Consider the following 21,191-nt stretch of genomic DNA (forward strand, 5'->3'; position numbering starts at 1 on the left):
AAAAGGAGGCGCAATATAGAATGGCCAAACGTGGTTATTGAGATACTCCCTCCGTTCCTTTTTAAGTGTCGTTTTAGAATAATTTTTTTGTTCCTATTTAAGTGTCGTTTTATAATTTAATATTATAATTTGTCATTTATACCCTTATTTTCTCAATAACTTCACCTCAAATTTTTCAATTAATTATTGGAAAAAGAGAGTGTATGATTGAATTTACTTGGAAAGAGAAAAATAAATAAGGATATAATAAGAAAAGTAACTCTAATAATCCACTATCTTGGTTGAAGAGCTTTTTGCTAAAACGACACTTAAAAAGGAACGGAGTGAGTAATAAACTTGAAATATAAATTATTTATGATATTTTTCAAAAAAAATGGTTATTATAGAAAAATCTTTGATACCCATTCTCAAAATTTTTAATACCTTCTATTAATTTTATTTTTCAAATTTTTTATACTATTTATTTCATTAAAAAATTAAGATGAAAATTTAGAAATAACACAATTCACATTAAAACATTAATTAATAAAATAATATTAAATAATTAACCATTAAATATAATAATTAAATTTTAAAAAAATTAGACAAAAATTACTATTATTTTAAGAAAATAGTTAAATTTGCAGCAAAATCCGCAGGAAACTTTCCTGCGGAATTACCTGCGGATTTTGTATAATAGTTTGGTTTTAGTAAAATAGATATCCGCAGCAAAATTCGCAGGAATCTTTCATGCGGATTTACCTGCAGATTTTGCTTTTTAATTTCGTTTTCTGTTTGAAATTGTATAAACCGTAGAAAAATCCGCAGGTATTCCTGCGGAATTTTCTGCCAATTCTCTATCCGCAGGAAAATTTAGTTTATTTAAGAAAGTCCCAGGAAAATCCGCAGGTAAACCTGTGGAATATTTTCCGCAGGAAATTTCGCAGGTAATACATCTATTTCTAGTAGTGGTTTCTTCAAATTTCGTAGAAGAAAGAAAAACATTAAACACAAACAAACTTGAATAATTTATAAGATAAGAATATTTACAAAGAACAAATCTTAGTGAACCAAATGATTTATATTATTTGGGAAGATTTATTTAAGGGGAACTTAATCTAAGAAAATTAGTCATTCATCTTTAAGGGATTCATGTCTATTACAAATAAAAGCAAGAAATAGAACTTACAATGGTTATACAATGATTAAACTCATTCTACCTACTTCCTAGTTTAAAAATGTGCCTTTGTCTCATGAAAGTTCGGAACTTTAAGGATTAAACATATTTAACATTGGCTAAATTACAGTTTTGGTCATCCTGTTTTAGGTTTTTCACGATTTTGGTCCCCCTATTTTCTTTTTAAACAGTTTTGGTCCCCCATCCCAATTTTGTCCATGAACAGTGCATGAACAGTACATGTCCATACATGAACAGTACATGTCCGCACATGTCCGTACATGAACAGTTCCATCAAAATTGGGATGGGGGACCAAAACTGTTTAAAAAGAAAATAGGGAGACCAAAATCGTGGAAAACCCAAAACAGAGGGACCAAAACTGTAATTTAGCCTTTAACATTATATAGAAAAAAATCATAAAACTGTCCAATCGCGTCACTATTAGCCCTAGTCGCACCGTGATTTAAGCGATTGGCTTACTTGGTAGTTTGGAATCTCATAATCCAAACCTTTCCATATCATTTATGTTCAATAGTGTCGTCATGACTTCTTGCAGCGCCTCTACTTGGTGTTTCTTTGTCGCGTCGTGAAATGACTGCTTAGTTTTCTTCTATTTCTCAAGTGCTAGTCCTCTCCTTGCTTTGTCATCGTAACTTCCACAGTAAAATATCGTAGAATTTGTTTGGTTAGGATGATTTTAACTTGTATTGGTATTTTCCACGATTCTTTAGAATTTGTATTAAAACCTATAAAAATAGAAATGCATTACCGTAAAAGTACTTAAAACAAAGGAAATGAATACCAAAAGCATCATATGATAGACTTTCATCACAATTCCACAAATTTGAACCTTTCCTCGTCCTCCACGAAAAGCTTGAAAATTAATATTTTAATAAATTACAATAATTCACCTGCTTCGATGATAATTTCTAAGTTGAGGCTACTTATCACAGTACTTCCATGTTTTCTTTATATTTCTACTTTCATTCTCATTCCTTGGAATGGATGATTCAAAAGATATTGCTCATGCTTAAATCTATTCAACTTTTATCTCTCTTTTCACCAATTTCCTCAACTGAACAATGTTCACTCAATCAATATGTATATATTATTTACCATATATAAGCTTGAAAGTTTTTTACAATGTATTAAATGAATATTAGTACACACAATTTTGAGTTCTTAAAGGTTGTAACATGGTTTTGGTTAAGGTAGGATAAATTTGGGAAAAGTGGGATAATTCTTCAGTTAGGTACTAAAATCCTTCATTCATTTATTTTTTATTTTAATTTTTTTCACCATCAACTCTTTAAAAAATTAGAGTGACTGAAGTAGTAAAAAAACACAGTCTTGAAAAAGAAAAGGTATGCAAGCTGCCAAATGAGGAAGTTTAATATGCTTTTTTTCAATTTGTTACAGACAACTATTTTATAATAAACCACAGCCAAACTAGTCTCTCACAATTTGTGAGAAAGTACATAAAAGTAATTATCTCCATAAATGCTTACATGCTAATTAAGCAAAGGATAATCACTTATATCAGTGAAGCACTAGGATTCCTCAAAAACATTATTTCCTTCAGAAGCCAACTTTGTTCTGAAATACTTCTAAGAACTATGTATAGTGCAAATACTGCCTTTCAATGTGCAAATACTGTCTTTGGTATTTGATATAAATCCGTTTTGACTCTTTTTGATTATCATACCAATGAGAAGTATTAAAACAATTTTATATGAAAGATGTCTTTAAATGTCACAACATTTTTTTTTTTGATATGAAAGCATGAATTTCATTAGAAAGAAAAGGCCAGCGGCCTTGAAGCAATACAATCAAGAGAGGGAACTCCTCCAAGCCATGTTCTAGAGCCTAAAGAGTTACCAATCCCTACAAGGCTATGAGCCTCAACATTACAAGACCTTTTGATAAACATGACAGAAGCTACAGCAAAGGAACCTAACAAACTCCTACAGTCTATGGCAATTGGTTCCAAAACAGCAAAATGTACTACTGAATTAATACAGTCAACAGCATTGAGACAATCAGATTGTACCAGAATACGCTCCAGATTGAGCGACTTAGCAAGCTGCAAGCTCCAACGAATGCCCAGAATTTCAGCCACCAAAGGATCAATGCTTAGCATATCCTTTTTACACGCTGCCAGTATACCAGTGCCATTCGGATCTTTTATCACACAACCAAACGCCACGAAACCGGTGGGAAAAGATCCGGCATCAACCTGTAAAACATGAACATCTTGAGGCATATGCTCCTCCTGGGAAGTTAGTTTCCTCTTAGCACTCAAAACCGGGTTCCATTTATTGAATTCCAACACGCTATCAAGAGCTTCCGCCGCCACCTTGATTGGATCAGAAGCCTTATTCTGGTACAGAAGACAGTTTCTTGCCCTCCAAATTTTGTGCATAAGAGTGCAAAGCAATTGGACACTAAAATCATCACCACACGATAGAGTACTCTCCAGCCAGTCTAGAAAATGTGTGTTATTCGGCACCCTACAGCTGAGAATAGAGGCAAAGTAACATTGTACAGAGAAGACACATTGGAGAAGGAGGTGTTGCACCGATTCTATTTGAGAGTGACAGAAGGAACAGTAGCCATCCATTTGAATTCCCTTCTTCAGAAGATTGTCCTTGGATGGAAGAATATTTTTTGCTGCTCTCCATATGAAGTTGCGGATTCTAGGAGCCACCGGAGCTTTCCAAATTGCCTTCCAAAGGTTCGTATCGGGGGGGCTTGACGGTCCAGGAAGTTTATCCGCCTTCTCCTGCATACACAAGTGATAAGCTGACCTTACCGAGTACTCTCCGTCTTTCTCGAAGTGCCAAATGATTTTATCTTCCAGTCCACTAGTGGAAAGGGGAATGCTAATGATTTGTTTTGCATCCTCCTCATTGAACAAGGCAAATATTTTTTCCTTCTGCCAACTGCCAAGATCACTATCCACTAAATCACTCACCATAAGGTTGTCATCCGAAGCACGAACCGGGCCACAAATTTTAAAGCCTGTATTGCCTGGTATCCAACGGCCCCTTGCTACTGACACTTTCTCCCCTGTACCGATCCTCCAGCGGGTTCCTTTTTGGATAACGCTTCTAGCACTCATCACACTCCTCCACGCATAGCTTATGGCGGAACCACCGGTGCAGTTTTCCAAGGTCCCTCTCGGGAAGTAGCGGCTCTTGAAGATCCTTCCCAGCAGAGAATCCCCATTTGTCAGGATGCGCCAGTATTGTTTCCCTAGTAAACTCGTGTTAAAAGCACTTATACCACGGAAACCCATTCCTCCCGCTTCTTTCGCTCTCGCCATCTTCTCCCAATTCATCCAATGCACTTTCTTTTCCCCTTCTCTAGACCCCCACCAGAATTTAGCGATCATAGCCTCGATCTCGTGACACACCGTTTCCGGTAGCTTATAGCAACTCATAATGTAGCTCGGGATTGCTTGTACCACGGCTTTAATTAGGACCTCTTTACCCGCTGTAGACAGGAACCTTTCTTTCCACCCCTTAATCTTCTTCCAAACTCTTTCAATCACTAAGTTGAAAACCTCCCTCTTTGACCTCCCAAAGACAACCGGCAAACCTAGATATTTGGAGTGACTTAAAATCGTCTTTACACCCATCCTTGTACAGATCATAATTTTGGCATCATCTCGCACGTTTCGACTGAACGACACTTCCGAATTATCAAGGTTCACAATTTGACCGGAGGATCTAAGGAATTTTCGCATAGTGTCAAGGATACAGTCAGCCTCAGTTTCATTTGCTCTAGCAAACAACAAGCTGTCATCAGCAAACAGCAAGTGTGAGATCATCGGGGCTTGTCTAGAAATCTCGATTCCATGTATATTCTTCCTCGCAGCGTCTTGTTTTAACAAACCTGAAAAAACATCAGCACACAAAATAAAAAGGTAAGGAGAAAGGGGGTCTCCTTGGCGGAGCCCTCTTTCAGGGACAAAACTCCGACTCGGCTGCCCATTAACCAACACCTTGTATGACACAATAGAGATACATCGTTGGATCAGATTAACCATCGAGGCTGGGAAGCCCATAGAGGACAAGACTCCAACAACAAAAGGCCACTCAATACGGTCATAGGCCTTCGACATATCGAGCTTCAAAGCCATAACCCCTCGTTTTCCTTTAGTCTTCTTTTTCATCCAATGAAAGCATTCCATGGCAATCAAAGCATTATCCGTTATCAGCCGGCCTTTAACAAACGCACTTTATTCGACATCAACCACATCCGGGAGAACAAGCTTGATCCTGTTTGCCACCGTTTTTGTCACCAGCTTCATCACCACATTGCACAAACTTATAGGCCTAAAATCCTTCGGGCTAGAGGGATTCTTACATTTTGGAATTAAAGCTATGTGTGTGTCATTTATCAGGGTGGGATCTTTGTTATTGTTCAGCACCTCCAGAACCATCGTGAGCACCTCCGGACCAACAATATTCCAATATTTCTGGAAAAACAAGGCAGGGAGACCGTCGGGACCCGGCGCTTTCAAAGGGTTCATTTGGTGAAGAGCTTCCATGACCTCATTAGGTGTATAAATTCCATTGCACCAGTCAGCCTGATCCTGTTTAAGCTTCCCCGATACCACTGAGCAGACTTCCTCAATATTCTCAGGATGCGAAGAAGAGAATAGATCATAGAAATAACTCACCAAAACTCGCTCGCAGTGAATATCTCCCCTCCACCAATGCCCATTTTCATCCTTCAACCTCTTAATATTATTTGTCCTCCGTCGTTGGTCAGCCTTCTTATGAAAAAACTTTGTATTTCGATCGCCATGGTTAAGCCAGATTGCTCTACTTTTTTGTCTCCAAATAATCTCCTCCATCTGTAACAACTTATGTCTTTGGTTTTCTAGCTCCTTACAGGTAGTAATGGATTCCTCACTTGGATCCCATCTAGCATCTTCAGCGAGAGCACTTTCAATCCTACGCAGTTCCGAAGAGATAGGCCCAATTCGATATTCTTTGAACAAAGAACTGAGCTCCTGCATTGCTGCCAGTTTGTTGACACCACTGTTATGGTGGTTGTTCCACAGCTGGTTCACAAACTTCTCACACTTAGGGTCCCTACTCCAAACCTCCTCAATCCTAAAGATATGAACCCTTTTCCTATGATCCTCGTCCAGGTCAGCTTCAAGGTCAATTCGGATTACTGCATGGTCTGAACCGTAGCGAGGAAGATGGTAAACTTGGATCGGAGAAAATCTGCTTATGAAGCTAGAAGAAGCCACTGCTCTATCCAACCGGCCCTGAATATTTTCGCTACCCCTCCTACCATTCGTCCAGGTGAACTGATAACCTTCAAATCCTAAATCCATAAGGCCGCAATTATCCAAGGCTTGTCGTCCCCAATCAAGCTGATCACTAGTTCTAGTATTTCCCCCTATCTTCTCATGTTCGGAGATAGTATCATTTAGGTCCCCGAAGAAAATCACTCGTTCCTTCCCCATATTCACCAGCTCCTGAATAAGCGTCCAGGTTTTACGCTTATTATGCTCCTCTGGATAGCCATAAATGCCATAGAAAGACCAGCTGCTCTCATCACCATCTTCTTCTATCAGCCCCCCAATATGGTTGGATGAATAAGAGGATATAGACAACTTTGTGCTTTCATTCCAAAACAACAGCAACCCACCAGCCCTCTCTTTACCTAAACCTCTGCAATCAACACTAAAGCAGAAGTCAAAACCACCTCTATGCTTCACCTTTTGCGCCTCCACCTGCTTAAGCCGAGATTCCATAACAAACAGCACCGCGGGATTTTCATTTCGAATGAGCCTCAGCAAGGCTCGAACTGCACGGGGATTCCCCAACCCCCTACAGTTCCAGCTGAGGATCTTCATTGTTGTAGGCGGTGTTGGTTTTCCAACACCACCTCCGGTTCAATTGTTAAGTTTTCTTTTGTTGCCTCACTTCCCTTCAGTTTCTTCTCCCCACTCCCACTGCCATCGACTGTACCGTCAATTATCTTCACATCTACTAGCTGCCTCTTACCACATTCCATCTCCAATTTTTCTTTTTTGTTTTCACTAGTGGTCCTGATTGGTTTCTTACGGATCCATTTCTTTTTCTTTACTGCTTGACCTTTTTGGTTTCCACCCTTTCCACTGCCTTTGGTGTTAGAGATATCCACAGCGCCAAAGGATTCCGCCACCGCTTCTATCTCCAGGACGCCTTTGCTTGCATGAGGGCCACACACCACCCCAGGGGTTGGAGGCTGACATTCCCCTTTTGCTTGAGTCTCCTGTTCCACCACTTCCTCATTAACCTCCTTCCCTTTTCCTCTAGAGTCACAATGGCTTTGTCCTGATGAAATGTTAAACAGGCTCCGATTGCACGAACTAGAATTGGACTCCCTCTTAATCTGCTCTTCAGAATTTCCTCTGGGCAGCGGAGACGCACGCAGCCAGGCCCTGTAGGCTAGGTCCTGTTCCTCCAATTCTTCAAATCCTTCTTCGCTTAAATCTCCGGCTGCTTCACAGTCCTTAAATTGGTGCCCCACCCTTCCACAGATGAAGCAGAAAGTTGGTAGTCGCTCATACTTGAAGTGAACCCGCAGATTCTTGTCTTACCATCGTTCCTCTTTTCAGCGGATTCTTCAGATCCAAAGATACCTTTATGCGCAAAAACCTTCCATTCCTATGAGCTTCTCTTTGGTCCATTTCTTCAAATTCACCGAGTATACCTCCAAGCTTCTTGGCCATAGCCTCTGACCTTAACATGAGAGGGAGGTCATAGACTCGAACCCAAAAAACACCATAATGCATATTGAGGTCAGACGGTTGCTCTTCACCAGACACCCTGGTCAACACTAGAAGATTTCGGTCGAAACTCCATGGTCCATTCCTCAGCACTCCTTCCATGTCTCTCTTTGTGGCGAAACGGAAAAGGAACAAATTCTTACTTAGTTCCTGCGACTCCACCGGATTCTTCAATTTCCAAGCACTCACCATCGTGCTAATAAGCGCTCACGAGTTGAAACTATTGTCCGTCCATAGTTTCGCGGCTAAAGTACGTTGAAAGATTTCTCCTCCATAGATCTCTTCTGTCTCGGCTGTAATACCTTCCTCCTCTTCTTTAGACAATGGTATTTCCTTCCATTTATCCATCTGAGCAGAGGAACCACAACCAGGACCGATTTTTGGAAAAAGCAAAGTTGAAAGTCCCCACCTCCTAAAGAAGGAGAGAATACCCAGACAAATTGGGAGTAAGACCAAAATAAATTGGGGTTAGAACCAGAAAAAACTGGGGACAAAAAGAAAGGGGCGCCTCCAAACCCTAGAAGAGTTAGAGGAGAGAAGCACGTTAAGTTTTAGAGAGATGTGAGACTTTCTCTCTCTAAAACACGTGAGTGAAAATTAATATGAAAATTAATATGTGTCACAACATTATTACTCAGTAGGATTTGGAAAGTGAGATGAAATATTCAAATCATTATTTGATAGCAAAAGTGCATCACCTAAACTCTATTGCCATGAAATCACCCGCAGACACTTCCAAGGGAGTGCTTTTTCACTTCCCGCAGCATCATTATTTAAGCTCCATATAGCCCAATCTATAGCTTTGGTACAATCTCGAAGCGCGTGTAAAATTATTTCCTCCTCATCGATACAAAACAAACACGCAGGCAATGAATTACCATGAAGAAGCTGCCACGCAAAGCAGCAAACTTGCTCTGGAACATCCAACTTCCAAACAATTTTCCTAAAAATTAGTATATAAATAGGTTTTCAATAACTTGCGATGAAGAGCAATAGCAGAATAAGAAAATTGTTGTATCCAGTCTCAATGTTTTGTAGATAGACATAATGCACACCACAGAAAAGAGAAATACAGACTCTTATTAACTACAGAATAATTGAAAATAGTTAAAATCCATAGATGAAAAGATTTGGAAACTGATCATGCTTCTTGATGATAGCAATGGAATGTCTTGGTCTGCAAAATTTGTAAGCTTCAGGTAGACTTGTCACTGTTCAACATGAAATGCAGAGTTTGTTATTGTGCCAAATAAAAAAATAAGGAAAAATGAACACATGGGTTGTACTTGCCTGTGACAAACACCTCATTTCAACTGCTCAATCCCGTCAATCTCCACATAACCCTCTCCTCCTTCCACTTTGTACTTCTCCTTAAGTAATGGACAATCACTAATGGCCAGCATTATTAGCGAGTTGGGTAGACTCTCCTCTGGCGAATGCTCAAGATTAGGGCAGCTGTAAATAGATAGATACTTGAGAGATTTGAGATGGAGAAAATCCCACTCCCCTCTAGAAACTATCAATTTAGGACAAGTAAATATTTCAAGTGTGATCAAGTTGGAAGGGAAACCTCCCATAGGAAAACATTCTAATTCTGGACAATCACGAATGTCTAGATATTCAAGATTGGTGAACAAGTGTAGTGCAAAAGGCAAGGAGGAGGACTGCCATCTTATTATTGAAAGAGTAAAAAGAGAATTCTAAGAACCAAAATCAAATGAGGGACATTCTAAACAGTACTTGAAATCCAATTCCAATAATAGTGTTGTTATGTCCATGTTGTAGATTTGGTTACAAAATCAGAAGCAGCCAGAGGGAATAAAATGAATTTTTTTGAATTTAATCAATAAAATAAATACAATATCAAGTCTATAAATAGCTGCCAAAAAGCACCTTCTTTATCAGTAGTACTCAGTTCACAAAAACTCATAAAATACATTCATAAATAAATATAGCTAGTTAAAAATAGATCCATATTTTTATTTATTTACTCTTACTTTTGAATTGATGAAAAGATTAGGAAACTGGTCATGCTTCTTGATGATGATGGCAATGGTATGTCTTGGTCTGCAAGATCTTTGAGCTTCAGGTAGACTTGCCACTGTTCAATATGAAATACAGCGTTATTATAATGGATACGCCCAATTAAAAATTAAGAAAAAATGAACACTAAGATTTTACTTGCCTGTGACAAACACCTCATTTCTACTGCTCAATCTACTTCTGAAAAACAAGGTCAATCACCACTTCAGGGATGTGACTAATTGTATGCCAACGCTCTCCTCCCTCCTTTTGGTACTTCTCCTTAACTAATGGACAATCTTTAATACCCAAATAATCAAGAGAATCCCACTCCTCTGGCAAGCCCTCAAGACTAGGGCAGTTAACAATATGTAGATACTCGAGAGATTTGAGGTGGAGAAAATCCCACTCCTCTCTCGAAGCTATCAATTTAGGACAATTAGATATTGTAAGGCTGCTCAAGTTGGAAGGCCAACCTCGCATAGTAAAAGATTCCAGCTCTGGAAAATCAGACAACTTTAGAGCATCAAGATTGGTGAACAAGTGTAATGCAAAAGGCAAGGAGGAGAACTTCCATCCTGTTATTGAAAGACTAGAAAGAGAATTATAACAACTCAAATCCAACGAGGGACATTTTACAAAGTCCTTGAAATCCAACTCCAACACTTCTAGACTGGGATTGTTGATTAAATGATCCATGGAGAACTCAACGTACTGAATTTCATAAAGGCTGAACTCTTTCAAGCTGGATGACAACTCATTTATAAAAATCCGCTTACAATTCCATAGATTCAACTCTATGATTTTATCATAATTGGGAATTGAAACGTCCAGCATGTTGCAACCACTAATCTCCAATTTATGTAATGAAGGAAGGTGTTGAGGCAGTGCCCTTTTCAATTTGGGACAATCAGTTATATAAAGCTCTTTAAGCCGAGGAAACCCTTCGTTACATAACCATTCCTCCCATTCAAACATGCAGTCAAATTCCAAAACTTCAAGGAACTTGAACGGAACATTTCCAGAGTTATTGCTGAAGATCTTTATTCCATTACAGTTCTTAAGTTTAAGAGATATTAAGTTGGGTAAATCACAACCCCTTAACCAAGTTGGAAACATGTTGCCATTGTAGTTCTTAATGGTGAGCCTCTTCAGATTATTATTTGGTTGAAGGGCCTCCAAGACAGAAACATTGCTTTCCACTACTGAACCATCAAATATCATATGTATTTCTTCTAAAAACTTCTTATCTTGCAAATGGCTCTTTACGGCATGTGTTGGATTAGTGACATTATTCAATCCCGAGAGACAAAGTTTTCCTTGAAGAAGATTGAGACTTTCTAACTCCTCAATATCAGACCCACTCGACTCTCCCACAACAAACTTAATCAAAGTTTGTAGATGATTTAGTTTCCTTAGGTTCTTTGGCATCTTCTTTATTGGAGTTCCTTCTAGTTTAAGATGGCGTAAACGGTCAAGTTTACAAAAATTTAAAGGAAATTCAGGCAACTTATCAGGCAAATAGAATCAGGCAACTTTTTAATACTTGTCCAAGACAAGTCTAGATAGCGCAAAAACTTTAAATTGCCTATCTCATCTGCTAGCTTTATCTCTCTGATTAAATACCTACGACCAGGAAATGACAACATCCGCAAATATTTTAGTTTTGAAAATATATCACATTGCACATTGTTGCTTATCTTGAATTTTGGTGGTTCTACCAACAAGCTGTGTAATCCCTTAATTTTATAAATCTCATTTAACGTTCTATCACCATCTATCAACTTAAGACAACACGAAATGTGGCGTGTCCTTTCAGTTATATCTTGCAACTTATCATCCTCCACCTGTAAGCAAAACTTATGAGACACTGATTTTGCCAAGTCATTGACAAGATCATGCATGATAAAACAACCACCAAAATCTAGGGATCTTTGGAAAAATGAAATTGACTCAAGATCATCAAATAACTCACTACCCAACTCTTCTTTACTTTTGTAGCTGTTGTAGGAATTCAACAAACCATTTGCCATCCACATTTCGATTAACTTGCTCTTGTCAAACTTATATCCCGTGGGAAATATGGAACAATATGCAAAACAAGGCTTCAAATTGGAAGGAAGATTATGGTAACCCAATCTCAATACTGGATTTATGCCACTGTCTTTCCCTGATAAATCCCACATATCATTCTCCAATATTTCAATCCATTTCCTTTGAGAGAATTTTGCTCTCAAGAGTTTCCCCATTGTTATCACTGCTAATGGAAGCCCTCCACACTTGCCTACAATCCTCTTTCCAATTGGTTCAAGATCTGGATATTCACTCCCTTTTTTGCCGGGAAAAGCATGCCTCTCAAATAAACTCCAAGAATCACTCTCCCCCAATTGAATTAATTCAAATAACTCAGATTCCATGGCTAATGCGTTCTCCTTATTTCGTGTTGTCACAATAATCTTACTTCCAAAAGATCCTTCGTTAAAGGAAATTAGTAACTTCTCACAACTTTCCCAGTTTACTTTCCAAATATCATCTAGAACTAGCAAACATTTCTGTCCTGCAATCTTCTGTTGCAATTGACATTGCAGTGAATCTAGGTTTTCAGTGTTTGGTGAAGAACCGAACGACTCGAGAATTGCTTTAGTGAGTCTAATAACATCAAATGATTCTGAAACATAGACCCAAGCTTTAAGATCAAAGTTCTTTTGCACCATGTGGTCATTGTAGACAAGCTGAGCAAGTGTGGTCTTACCCATCCCACCAAGACCAACTATGCTAATTATTGGTACTTGGTTGCTGCTACTACTAATATAGTCTAAAAGTAAGAATTTGATAATTTCCTCTTTTTCACCATGTCTACCATATTTGCTAGATTCATCCACCAAAGACGTCGTTGGCACTCCTTGTGAAAATTCATTATGAGCATATATTCCTTCTTTCAATCCCAACACATCATTTTGCTTTAAAAGATGTTCTAGCTTATCTAGCAAGTCTTTCATCCTAGATTCAAACTGATTAGTCAGAGATGAAAAAAAGTGTTTAACCTTGCTTTTTTGTTGTACACTTGTAGCAATCTCATCCAACAGTTGATCTACTTCATATACCTCATGTTTTATATGATCAAGCCAAATCTTCACATTTTGGTTTTGGTATTGCCTTCTCTCTGCATCATCAAGCACTTGATTGATAGAATTCAATGTGATTTCAAATTTATTCACCAACCGTCTATTGAAGAGGTCTTTGTAATCTCCTGAGGCAACCCTCTCAACAATTACTTGAATAACAGGTGTAAGAAATGCTCCTGCAACCATCAGTTCTGCCATGGCTACCTATAAAATGATAATATGTTATCTTCTACTGAGCATAATGGAACAGGAACTATCTTCTAAGCATTGTTGAAATACAGTCAATCACTTAAAACATATATACTACATAAAGTGTAAACTCCTAAACATATATTAAAAATAATTATTTATTTGATTAATGCTCTTATAGTAATATATATATATATATATATATATATATATATATATATATATATATATATATATATATATATATAAAAATAAGACTATCTTCATTGCAAACAACAAAATCATTTGTGACTTTATATTTCGTCATCACTATTCTATTTTTAAAAAGGGTTAATAGTAATTTATCCTTGTAATATGAGCGATTTTCGGTTTACCCCCACCGTTGTCAAAAGTAAGTTTTGGCAACAGTTTTTTTGAAAAAACCGTTTCCAAAAGGTAGGGAAGGGGAAAAAACAAAATTCGCTAACATTACAGTGGTGAATTACTATTAACTCTTTTAAAAATCAACATTTTTATTCAAAATAAAAAAAGTATAGAGTAGGAGTGATTTCTCTGTTTTCATAAGACAGGCCAATTCCCCTTTTATACAATATTAAAATTATTTAATCATGACAATTTATTATATTTAGAATTTTGCTAATATGTTATGTACTCTTGGCTCATTGTATCCGATATAATAATCAAGGCTTTAAAAAACGGTCGCAGTTGCGTTGTAAATTTTGCGATTTTGATCGGTATAAGTGTTGGGTTGCAAATAACTGTCGTCGCAGTTTGAATTTCTCACAGCATTGTACAATAATACTATTTGTAAGTTATACAGTAAAAGCAGTGTGATTCCATTTGTATAATAAAATAAATATTAGTTAAAAATTTCAATATTTTGATTCAAATAAAAGCCATTTGATTTATATTTTTAGAATAAAAAATTTCGTCAATAACAATGTATAAACTATTGTAAAGGTGTTTCGTGAACGTAATAGCGTTTTGTCATGGTCATAATGACGTTTCCGCTGCGATTTTTTTCTCAATCTTATAACGGTGATAATGGTATTGGAAGACTCCGATATCATTTTGTCGCAGCCGTATTCGCAATCACAGACCATTTTCTAAATCCTTGATAGTAATTATAGAATATTCATTAAACACGAATTGTTTAAGAGAATTTAAATTTAAGTTGAATTACAGATTTTAAAACTTAATTTTTTCTTAAAACTGGAGAGTCAAAAGAAGAAGAAAAATTGAAACCACAACTTTGTAACTCATGCAAGCACAAAATGGTAACATATTGTCTTATGAAGGAAAACTAAATGATAAATATTTAATGAATAATTATAAGATATTGATGGTGCTATATATTTTGTAAAGTATATTGTTGAAAAACTAGTAAAATATTTTTATTCAAGACGTCAAAAAATAGAAAATTTGAATATGTAGTTGAAAAAAACTTGCAGTAAAAACCCTAATAGTTGAATATGTAGTTGAATACACAATTTCAATCGAACATTAAGTCACATTTTATGTTTTCACTAGTAAATCAATGTACATTGTTGACAAATAATTTTTATAATCTACTTAATATAAATCTAATATTTAATATAAATCTGTATTAAATCTAAGATTGTCACGAGGACAATCCTAGACAAAACTCTAATCTCATGCTTAAATAATTTCCATAATCTACTGAATATAAATGTAAGATTATCACAAAGACAGCCCTAGACAAAACCCTGATCTCATGCTTATATGTCATCCTCACGAAAATCTTCTAATTTAAAAGTCTTCCCTTTTTTTTTATCTAAACAGAACAATTCATTATTTAAAAAAAAAATACATTTTACTTACATATAATATTTATTATAATTGCATTTGAATATTTCTTCAAATTACATTATTTATAATTCAATAAATTAAAAATAATCGAATTTTTCATATAAAATCTTAGCTAACAAAAGATATTAAAAGATTTCATAATTCTAAATTTTATACGGAACAAAAATATATTTTTTTAAATATTCACTATTTACTAAAAGTGATATTTTTGTTCTCAAAATAAAAGATGATTGTTTTGTTTATAAATAATTAAAATATTGATTAAAATTACTTGATATATTTCCTTAATTTATTAAAAATTAAAAATTTATATTATTTTTAAGTTTAACTATGACCACTCATTTTCTAAAATAAACTATAACAAATAACTCAATAATTGTATTAATAAAAAAAATTTAAATATGAAAATTATCAGTTACAATATTTATTGAGTATTATTCTACTAAATTTGTTTAATAAATCATTATAACAATCAAAAGAAAATAAAAATAAAAATTCTATAAATTATTATTTTTCCCATATTGATTATATTACTTGAAATATTTTATGAATTTATTTAAATATAAGTATTTTTTAGTTTAACTTTAACCACTCATTTTCTAAAAAAAAAAAAAAACTATAACCATTAACTCATTAATTGATAAATAAAAAAATTAAATATTAAAATTATCAGTTACAATATTTATTAATTGTTATTCTACTAAAATTTAAATAAATCATTATGATAATAAAAAAATTAAAAATTAAAATCTTATAAATAGTTTTTTTTTTCCTTATTTTGTAGTATTACAATTTTTTCTAAAAAAAAAAGCGAATAAAGTTAACTAAGAAGAAAAATTAAAGTGAACAAATTGTTCTTAAAAAACCTTAGCTAGAAGAAAAATGTTAAAAGATTTACACTCTTTTATATTCTATTTGTATATAATTTTTATAAATAAATATTTAAAATGATATTTGATTTAAAAAAATTATAATTTAATAATTTAAAATGTTACATTTTGACATTGTAAACTCAAAAATTTATTATAATTACTTTGATATATTTATTCAACTTACGTTGTTTATAACATTATAAAGTAAAAACAAACAAATTGTTCATATAAAACCTTAGCTAAAAAATAAATATTAAATTTTTTCAAATAAGTATTAAAATTTAATAATTTAACATCTTAATACAATTGTAATAAAATATTGATTATAATTGCATTGAGATATTTCTTCAACTTACGTTATTTATAACTTTATAAATTAAAAACAAATAAATTGTTCATATAAAACCTTAGTTAAAAAATAATATTAAACATTTTCAAAATCGTTAATTTAATACGACACTAAAATATATTCTATAAATATTCACTATTTGCAACACTAAAAAATTATTATAGTTAAGAAAAAATCATTTTTTAAATATAACCATTTAAGACAAATATCAATTTTATATGAATAATAATTTTTACTCTTTATTGCACCAACTTTTAATTTTTTTTTCATATCCCATAACTACTCAGTGACTCACTAAAACTACCATTAATTAATAATAAATTTAATTAGTAAAATTGTATATTATACTTTTAAATCTCACTAAAATGATATTAATTATTAATAATTTTAATTAGTAAAATTGTGAGTTACAACTTTTGATAAGAGTTATTTTATTTTTAATAACTACTTTTGTATATATAAATACATATTTGAGGAAGTAATTTTACATATTTATACTAGATATTTTTGGCTAAGTCTTCGTTATTCTCTTTAAACATTTGATACTTTAGATTATTTTTCTCATTCTTACTTATGTTTTAACTATTATCTATATTTTAGCTATACTTTATTTTGTATTTTTTATTGTAAATCTTCATTCTTCTATTCAAATAATGTTGATAAGGTACATAATTTTTAAATTTTGTAACAATATATTTTTTTTATTGTTGTTATTCTTTGATTTATGTAGTAGACTTAGGATTTAAATTTTCTCTATTATATTAATTATGTAAATATTTTAGTTGTATTATTTTGTAATTATTTTTTTATAATAAATATAGTATTATGTTATCTACTTATGCACTTTTCTCTTTTTTTTTTCTAGCTTAATTTGAATGTAACAATTTTTGTGAATGAAAAGAAGAAAAACAATTATATTGGTACTACTATTGTAATTTTACTATTTGAGAATCATGTGAAAAATAGAAACTCAACTAAGTATATGTCTTTAATCAAAATATTTAAGAGAGATACGTATTTGATTTAATTTATTTACTTAATTTTTGAAGATCTTCAAAGGACTTTAAAAAAAATTATGAATATAAAAAATTTGTCGCATTTGTCAATATATTTTATTGAGTAAAAAATGAGAATGATAATAATTACATATTTTGGTATAGTCATGATACATGTTGTTCTAATTGTATTATAGAAAAATATTAATGTCATTTTAGTGATTGTCATAATAAATTATCTAATACATATAGGTTTTTTCTTATTTGCAATTTTTAGGTTAATATGAGTATGTAATTTTTATTTAAATAAGATTAAAACGATTGGCATGAAATAAATTAGTTTATTTTCAAAATATATATTGTAACTTATTTTTATTTTTTGGATTATAATTTAATAACGAATTCTCATAACATTTAGATCAATAATAATGATAATTGAAATAATAAAAGTTCTAATATATTGGTGAATATAAGTAAAATTATAGATGATATAAAAAATATATGATAGAATGACATGATAACAATTTATTGTTGTATCAAGTTTAATTCTTGATTTTGACTAAAAAAATTAAATAAAAATATTTTATTTATGACTTTAAATCAAATGTTTATACAACTCATACTTAAAGTTTTATTTTTTTATATTGTAATTTTTTTAGTAGTTAGTTTATGGTACTGAAATTTTTTTCTTGAATATATTTCTTTTAATTTTTTTCAAAAAAAAAAATTAAAATTGAATTATATTTAAAAAATATTCAAAATGATTTAAGAATAATTTTTGAAATTTTAACATATAATATGATGAGTACAAATATATGACCATTGAAAAAAAATAATATTAATAAAAGAAACAAAAATTAATAGTAATAAAAGAAACTAAATTTAATGGTAATACTAATTAGAATTTATTTACAAATATTAATATACCATTTGAGATGTGAGGATAGTAAGTGTTCAACTTCAAATAAAATTGTAAGTGTATTGGCGCTGGACTTAGTAGGGAGAACCACGGTTCGATCCTCTGTAACTGCGATCGGGAGGGAGATGGAACCACTTGATGTCAGAACTCGCCCCCGAATCGGACTAAATCGGTGGTTTCTAACATCAAGTGGGTCCAGCCCCCTTTAGATCGTAGTTGTGGGGTCAATTCTAGCATCAAGTGGATCTAGCCTCCTCCAGATCGCAGTTGCGGGGATCAAATTGTAGTTCTCCCTACTAAGTCCAACACCAATCACTACTGGACAAACTATCGATTGATAAATGTATTTAATCTTTATATCTTTATTAAAACAATTTACACCTTCATTGGTGCATAACAATTAATCTCTATTAAAATTTCCAATGAAAAAGAATCTAAGGGTGAACATAAAATTAAAAAATGATATCATATCTAAAAGAAGCTGAAAATTAAGGAAGGTAAATCAATTAACTTAAAACTAAGTTTGGTTGTAGATCCAAATAAAAGTAGAAAATTTTCAGTTAAAGAAAGTAAAACATATATTTAAGAGGGGATAAAGATATTACCTGTAAAATATGTGAGTAAACAAATTGAGACTATAATCTCCCGAAAAAAAAACCTGAAAGTAAATATAAAAATTGGAGTAAGATTCAGAAATATACTACAAAAAGTTGATAATAAGATATCCAAATGAAAGAGAGAAATTACTTGATGGAGAGTGCTTGTGGAAACAAATAAACTTGGGAATAAGATCTCTTAACTAAGAAAATATAAGAGGCAGAAAAGTATTGGGAAGTTGGAGTCGGAAATGGATGAGAGAAACAGAAAAGTGAATGTCTTTCCCACACCCAACAAGAGATTGATATTTAATCTAAAACAAATTGAAAAATGAAACTTCCAAGAAAGCTCAAAGAAATGTGATAGAAATCAAGATGCAAGTTGTATTGGAGTGAGTATATAATTATTAAACTTTGTTTTTCATTGATAACTGAGTATGTGCATTGCATGTGCCACTGCCATAAAGTATAGTTTCTTGACTACCTTAAGCCGCGTAGAAGACTTGCTTACTTTCTGATACAGTATTTGAAAAAGCATCTACGTGAATGTTTAGTTTGTCTTTTGAAAGATGAAAAACAATTTTAGGTGTAGAATTGGTTGTATAATGATTCTAAAATGTTTAATTTCTTTTGAAGTAGCGTTGGTTATACATTTAAAATAATTCAAAAGAACTCAGTATTCCATACATAATACACTTATAAAAAAAATGGTCGAAAAAAAATTAAAAACAAACACAACACATCCACTACCAAGCGAACCTGCATACAAGAACGAAATCAGATAGCAAAAGAAAATGTGTTGTGTGAGTCTTCACAATCTTTAAGAAATGGTAAATGAATCGACTGCCAACACGAACCAATTCACGTACCAACAGCCTTTAGCCAACTGAGTCAGGCGCAGGAGATATTTCTACTTTTCGGTGCACTTCTGAAGCAACTTTGTCCGTCGGAAGGACTTTCTGAGATTTGTGCTATCATAAGTAACATGCCCCAGTATCATGAACTTAGGAATAATGCCCCTGATTGATCAGGGTTGGAAGTAGTTTCAACTGTGCTTGGGTGAATGCCCCTGATTATTCAATGCTTTTGAGAGATTCTTCGAATCTTGACCTGATTGTCCCAGATTGACTGAACTATTACTCACCGGAGTATCCAACTACTTTTGTGCTCCTGAGGGTGATCAGAATTTGAGATATTCTCACTCGAACTCAACGAAGTTCTGAAGACAACTTAAATTTTTCATCTGAAATTCATGATGGAAACTTTCCTGATGTCAAACACTTATTCATATGCAAAGAATGTTTATTATGAGAAATATAATTCTAATTCAAAGTTCTTGTTTGTCTTGAAGTTTAAAAGAAACTTTTTGAAAGGATGTCAAAACATCGATTTTCTTGTGAAAGGTAGTGTGATACTAACTCAAGTGTTTTAGCAAAACTCTTAGGAGTCAGTTTACCGTATTTTCGTTACAGTATGCTTTCGAATTTACCCAGCTTCAATTAGGACTTTTGAGGGTTGTAACGTGGTCAGGTTCACAGTTTTTAGAAAAAAAGATTTTTAGGCTCAAAATCTTATTGGTGCCCCACCCCCTTCGTGATGTTCTCCAACCTAAGTTCACTTAACTCGATGCGAGCATTCATCCTTCAAGAGGAGTTTGAGACGATTGAGGAATCGGTGAGGTGTTCGAACATGGCAGTCACTTTACCTTTCGTATTTGGTGTCTGACCACACGACTTTGTTTTTTAGTTAAGAATCTTTTTGTTTCGGAATCCTTTCTTTTCAGGTTTTTTCATTTTTCCCAAACTTTTGCCTGGACAAATTCTTTTGAGTGTCAGATTTGCAGTCCAGCAAGATGCCCTAATTTTTTCCTAAGTCACTTGTTTTCAAGTTTGTTGACTTAGTGGGCCTTCTTTTCTTCTTTTTTTTTCCGATTTATTCTTTTCTTTTTGAATAAATCGTATGATCCTAAGACGTCTTCGATACATTGGAAAGATTGTGACTGCCTCATTTCTTGGTTGACGAGGGATAACCATTGATGTATTGACTTTCCTCAACCTTTTGAAGAATAACCATTGTTGTATCCTTAGATGCGTGCTCCTGATGAATTTTGAACGCTCAATCAGGTTAACTGAACACTACCCTGCCCCTGGGTTAAATGTGAGGGTTTTTTTGTATAGAAAAGAAACTTCTGCTTCAAGGCTCAAAGGAGTTAACGAGGGTTGCACTCCCTTATATATAGTATTTGGGGATTTGAAACAATGTTTGTACATCACCAATAGGGTTTTACTCGAAAGCATACTGTTTGTGGTGATGGTTTTATGTTCATCATCCTCCCCAC

The 21,191-nt window shown here is 33.6% G+C and overlaps 1 protein-coding gene and 1 pseudogene across 1 annotated transcript; both read right to left on the minus strand.

Annotated features, from left to right (window-relative positions):
* Positions 1 to 2,949: 2,949 nt before the first annotated feature.
* LOC131659623 (uncharacterized) lies at positions 2,950 to 5,352 on the minus strand. The gene has a single exon (XM_058928790.1). It carries the CDS (start codon positions 5,350 to 5,352, stop codon positions 2,950 to 2,952), a length of 2,403 nt encoding a protein of 800 aa, XP_058784773.1.
* A 4,239-nt stretch (positions 5,353 to 9,591) lies between these two features.
* On the minus strand, positions 9,592 to 19,191 carry LOC131593182 (putative disease resistance RPP13-like protein 1; annotated as a pseudogene).
* Between the last annotated feature and the right edge of the window lie 2,000 nt (positions 19,192 to 21,191).

This window comes from Vicia villosa, linkage group LG3, assembly GCF_029867415.1.
Source record: "Vicia villosa cultivar HV-30 ecotype Madison, WI linkage group LG3, Vvil1.0, whole genome shotgun sequence".
Lineage (NCBI taxonomy): Eukaryota > Viridiplantae > Streptophyta > Magnoliopsida > Fabales > Fabaceae > Vicia > Vicia villosa.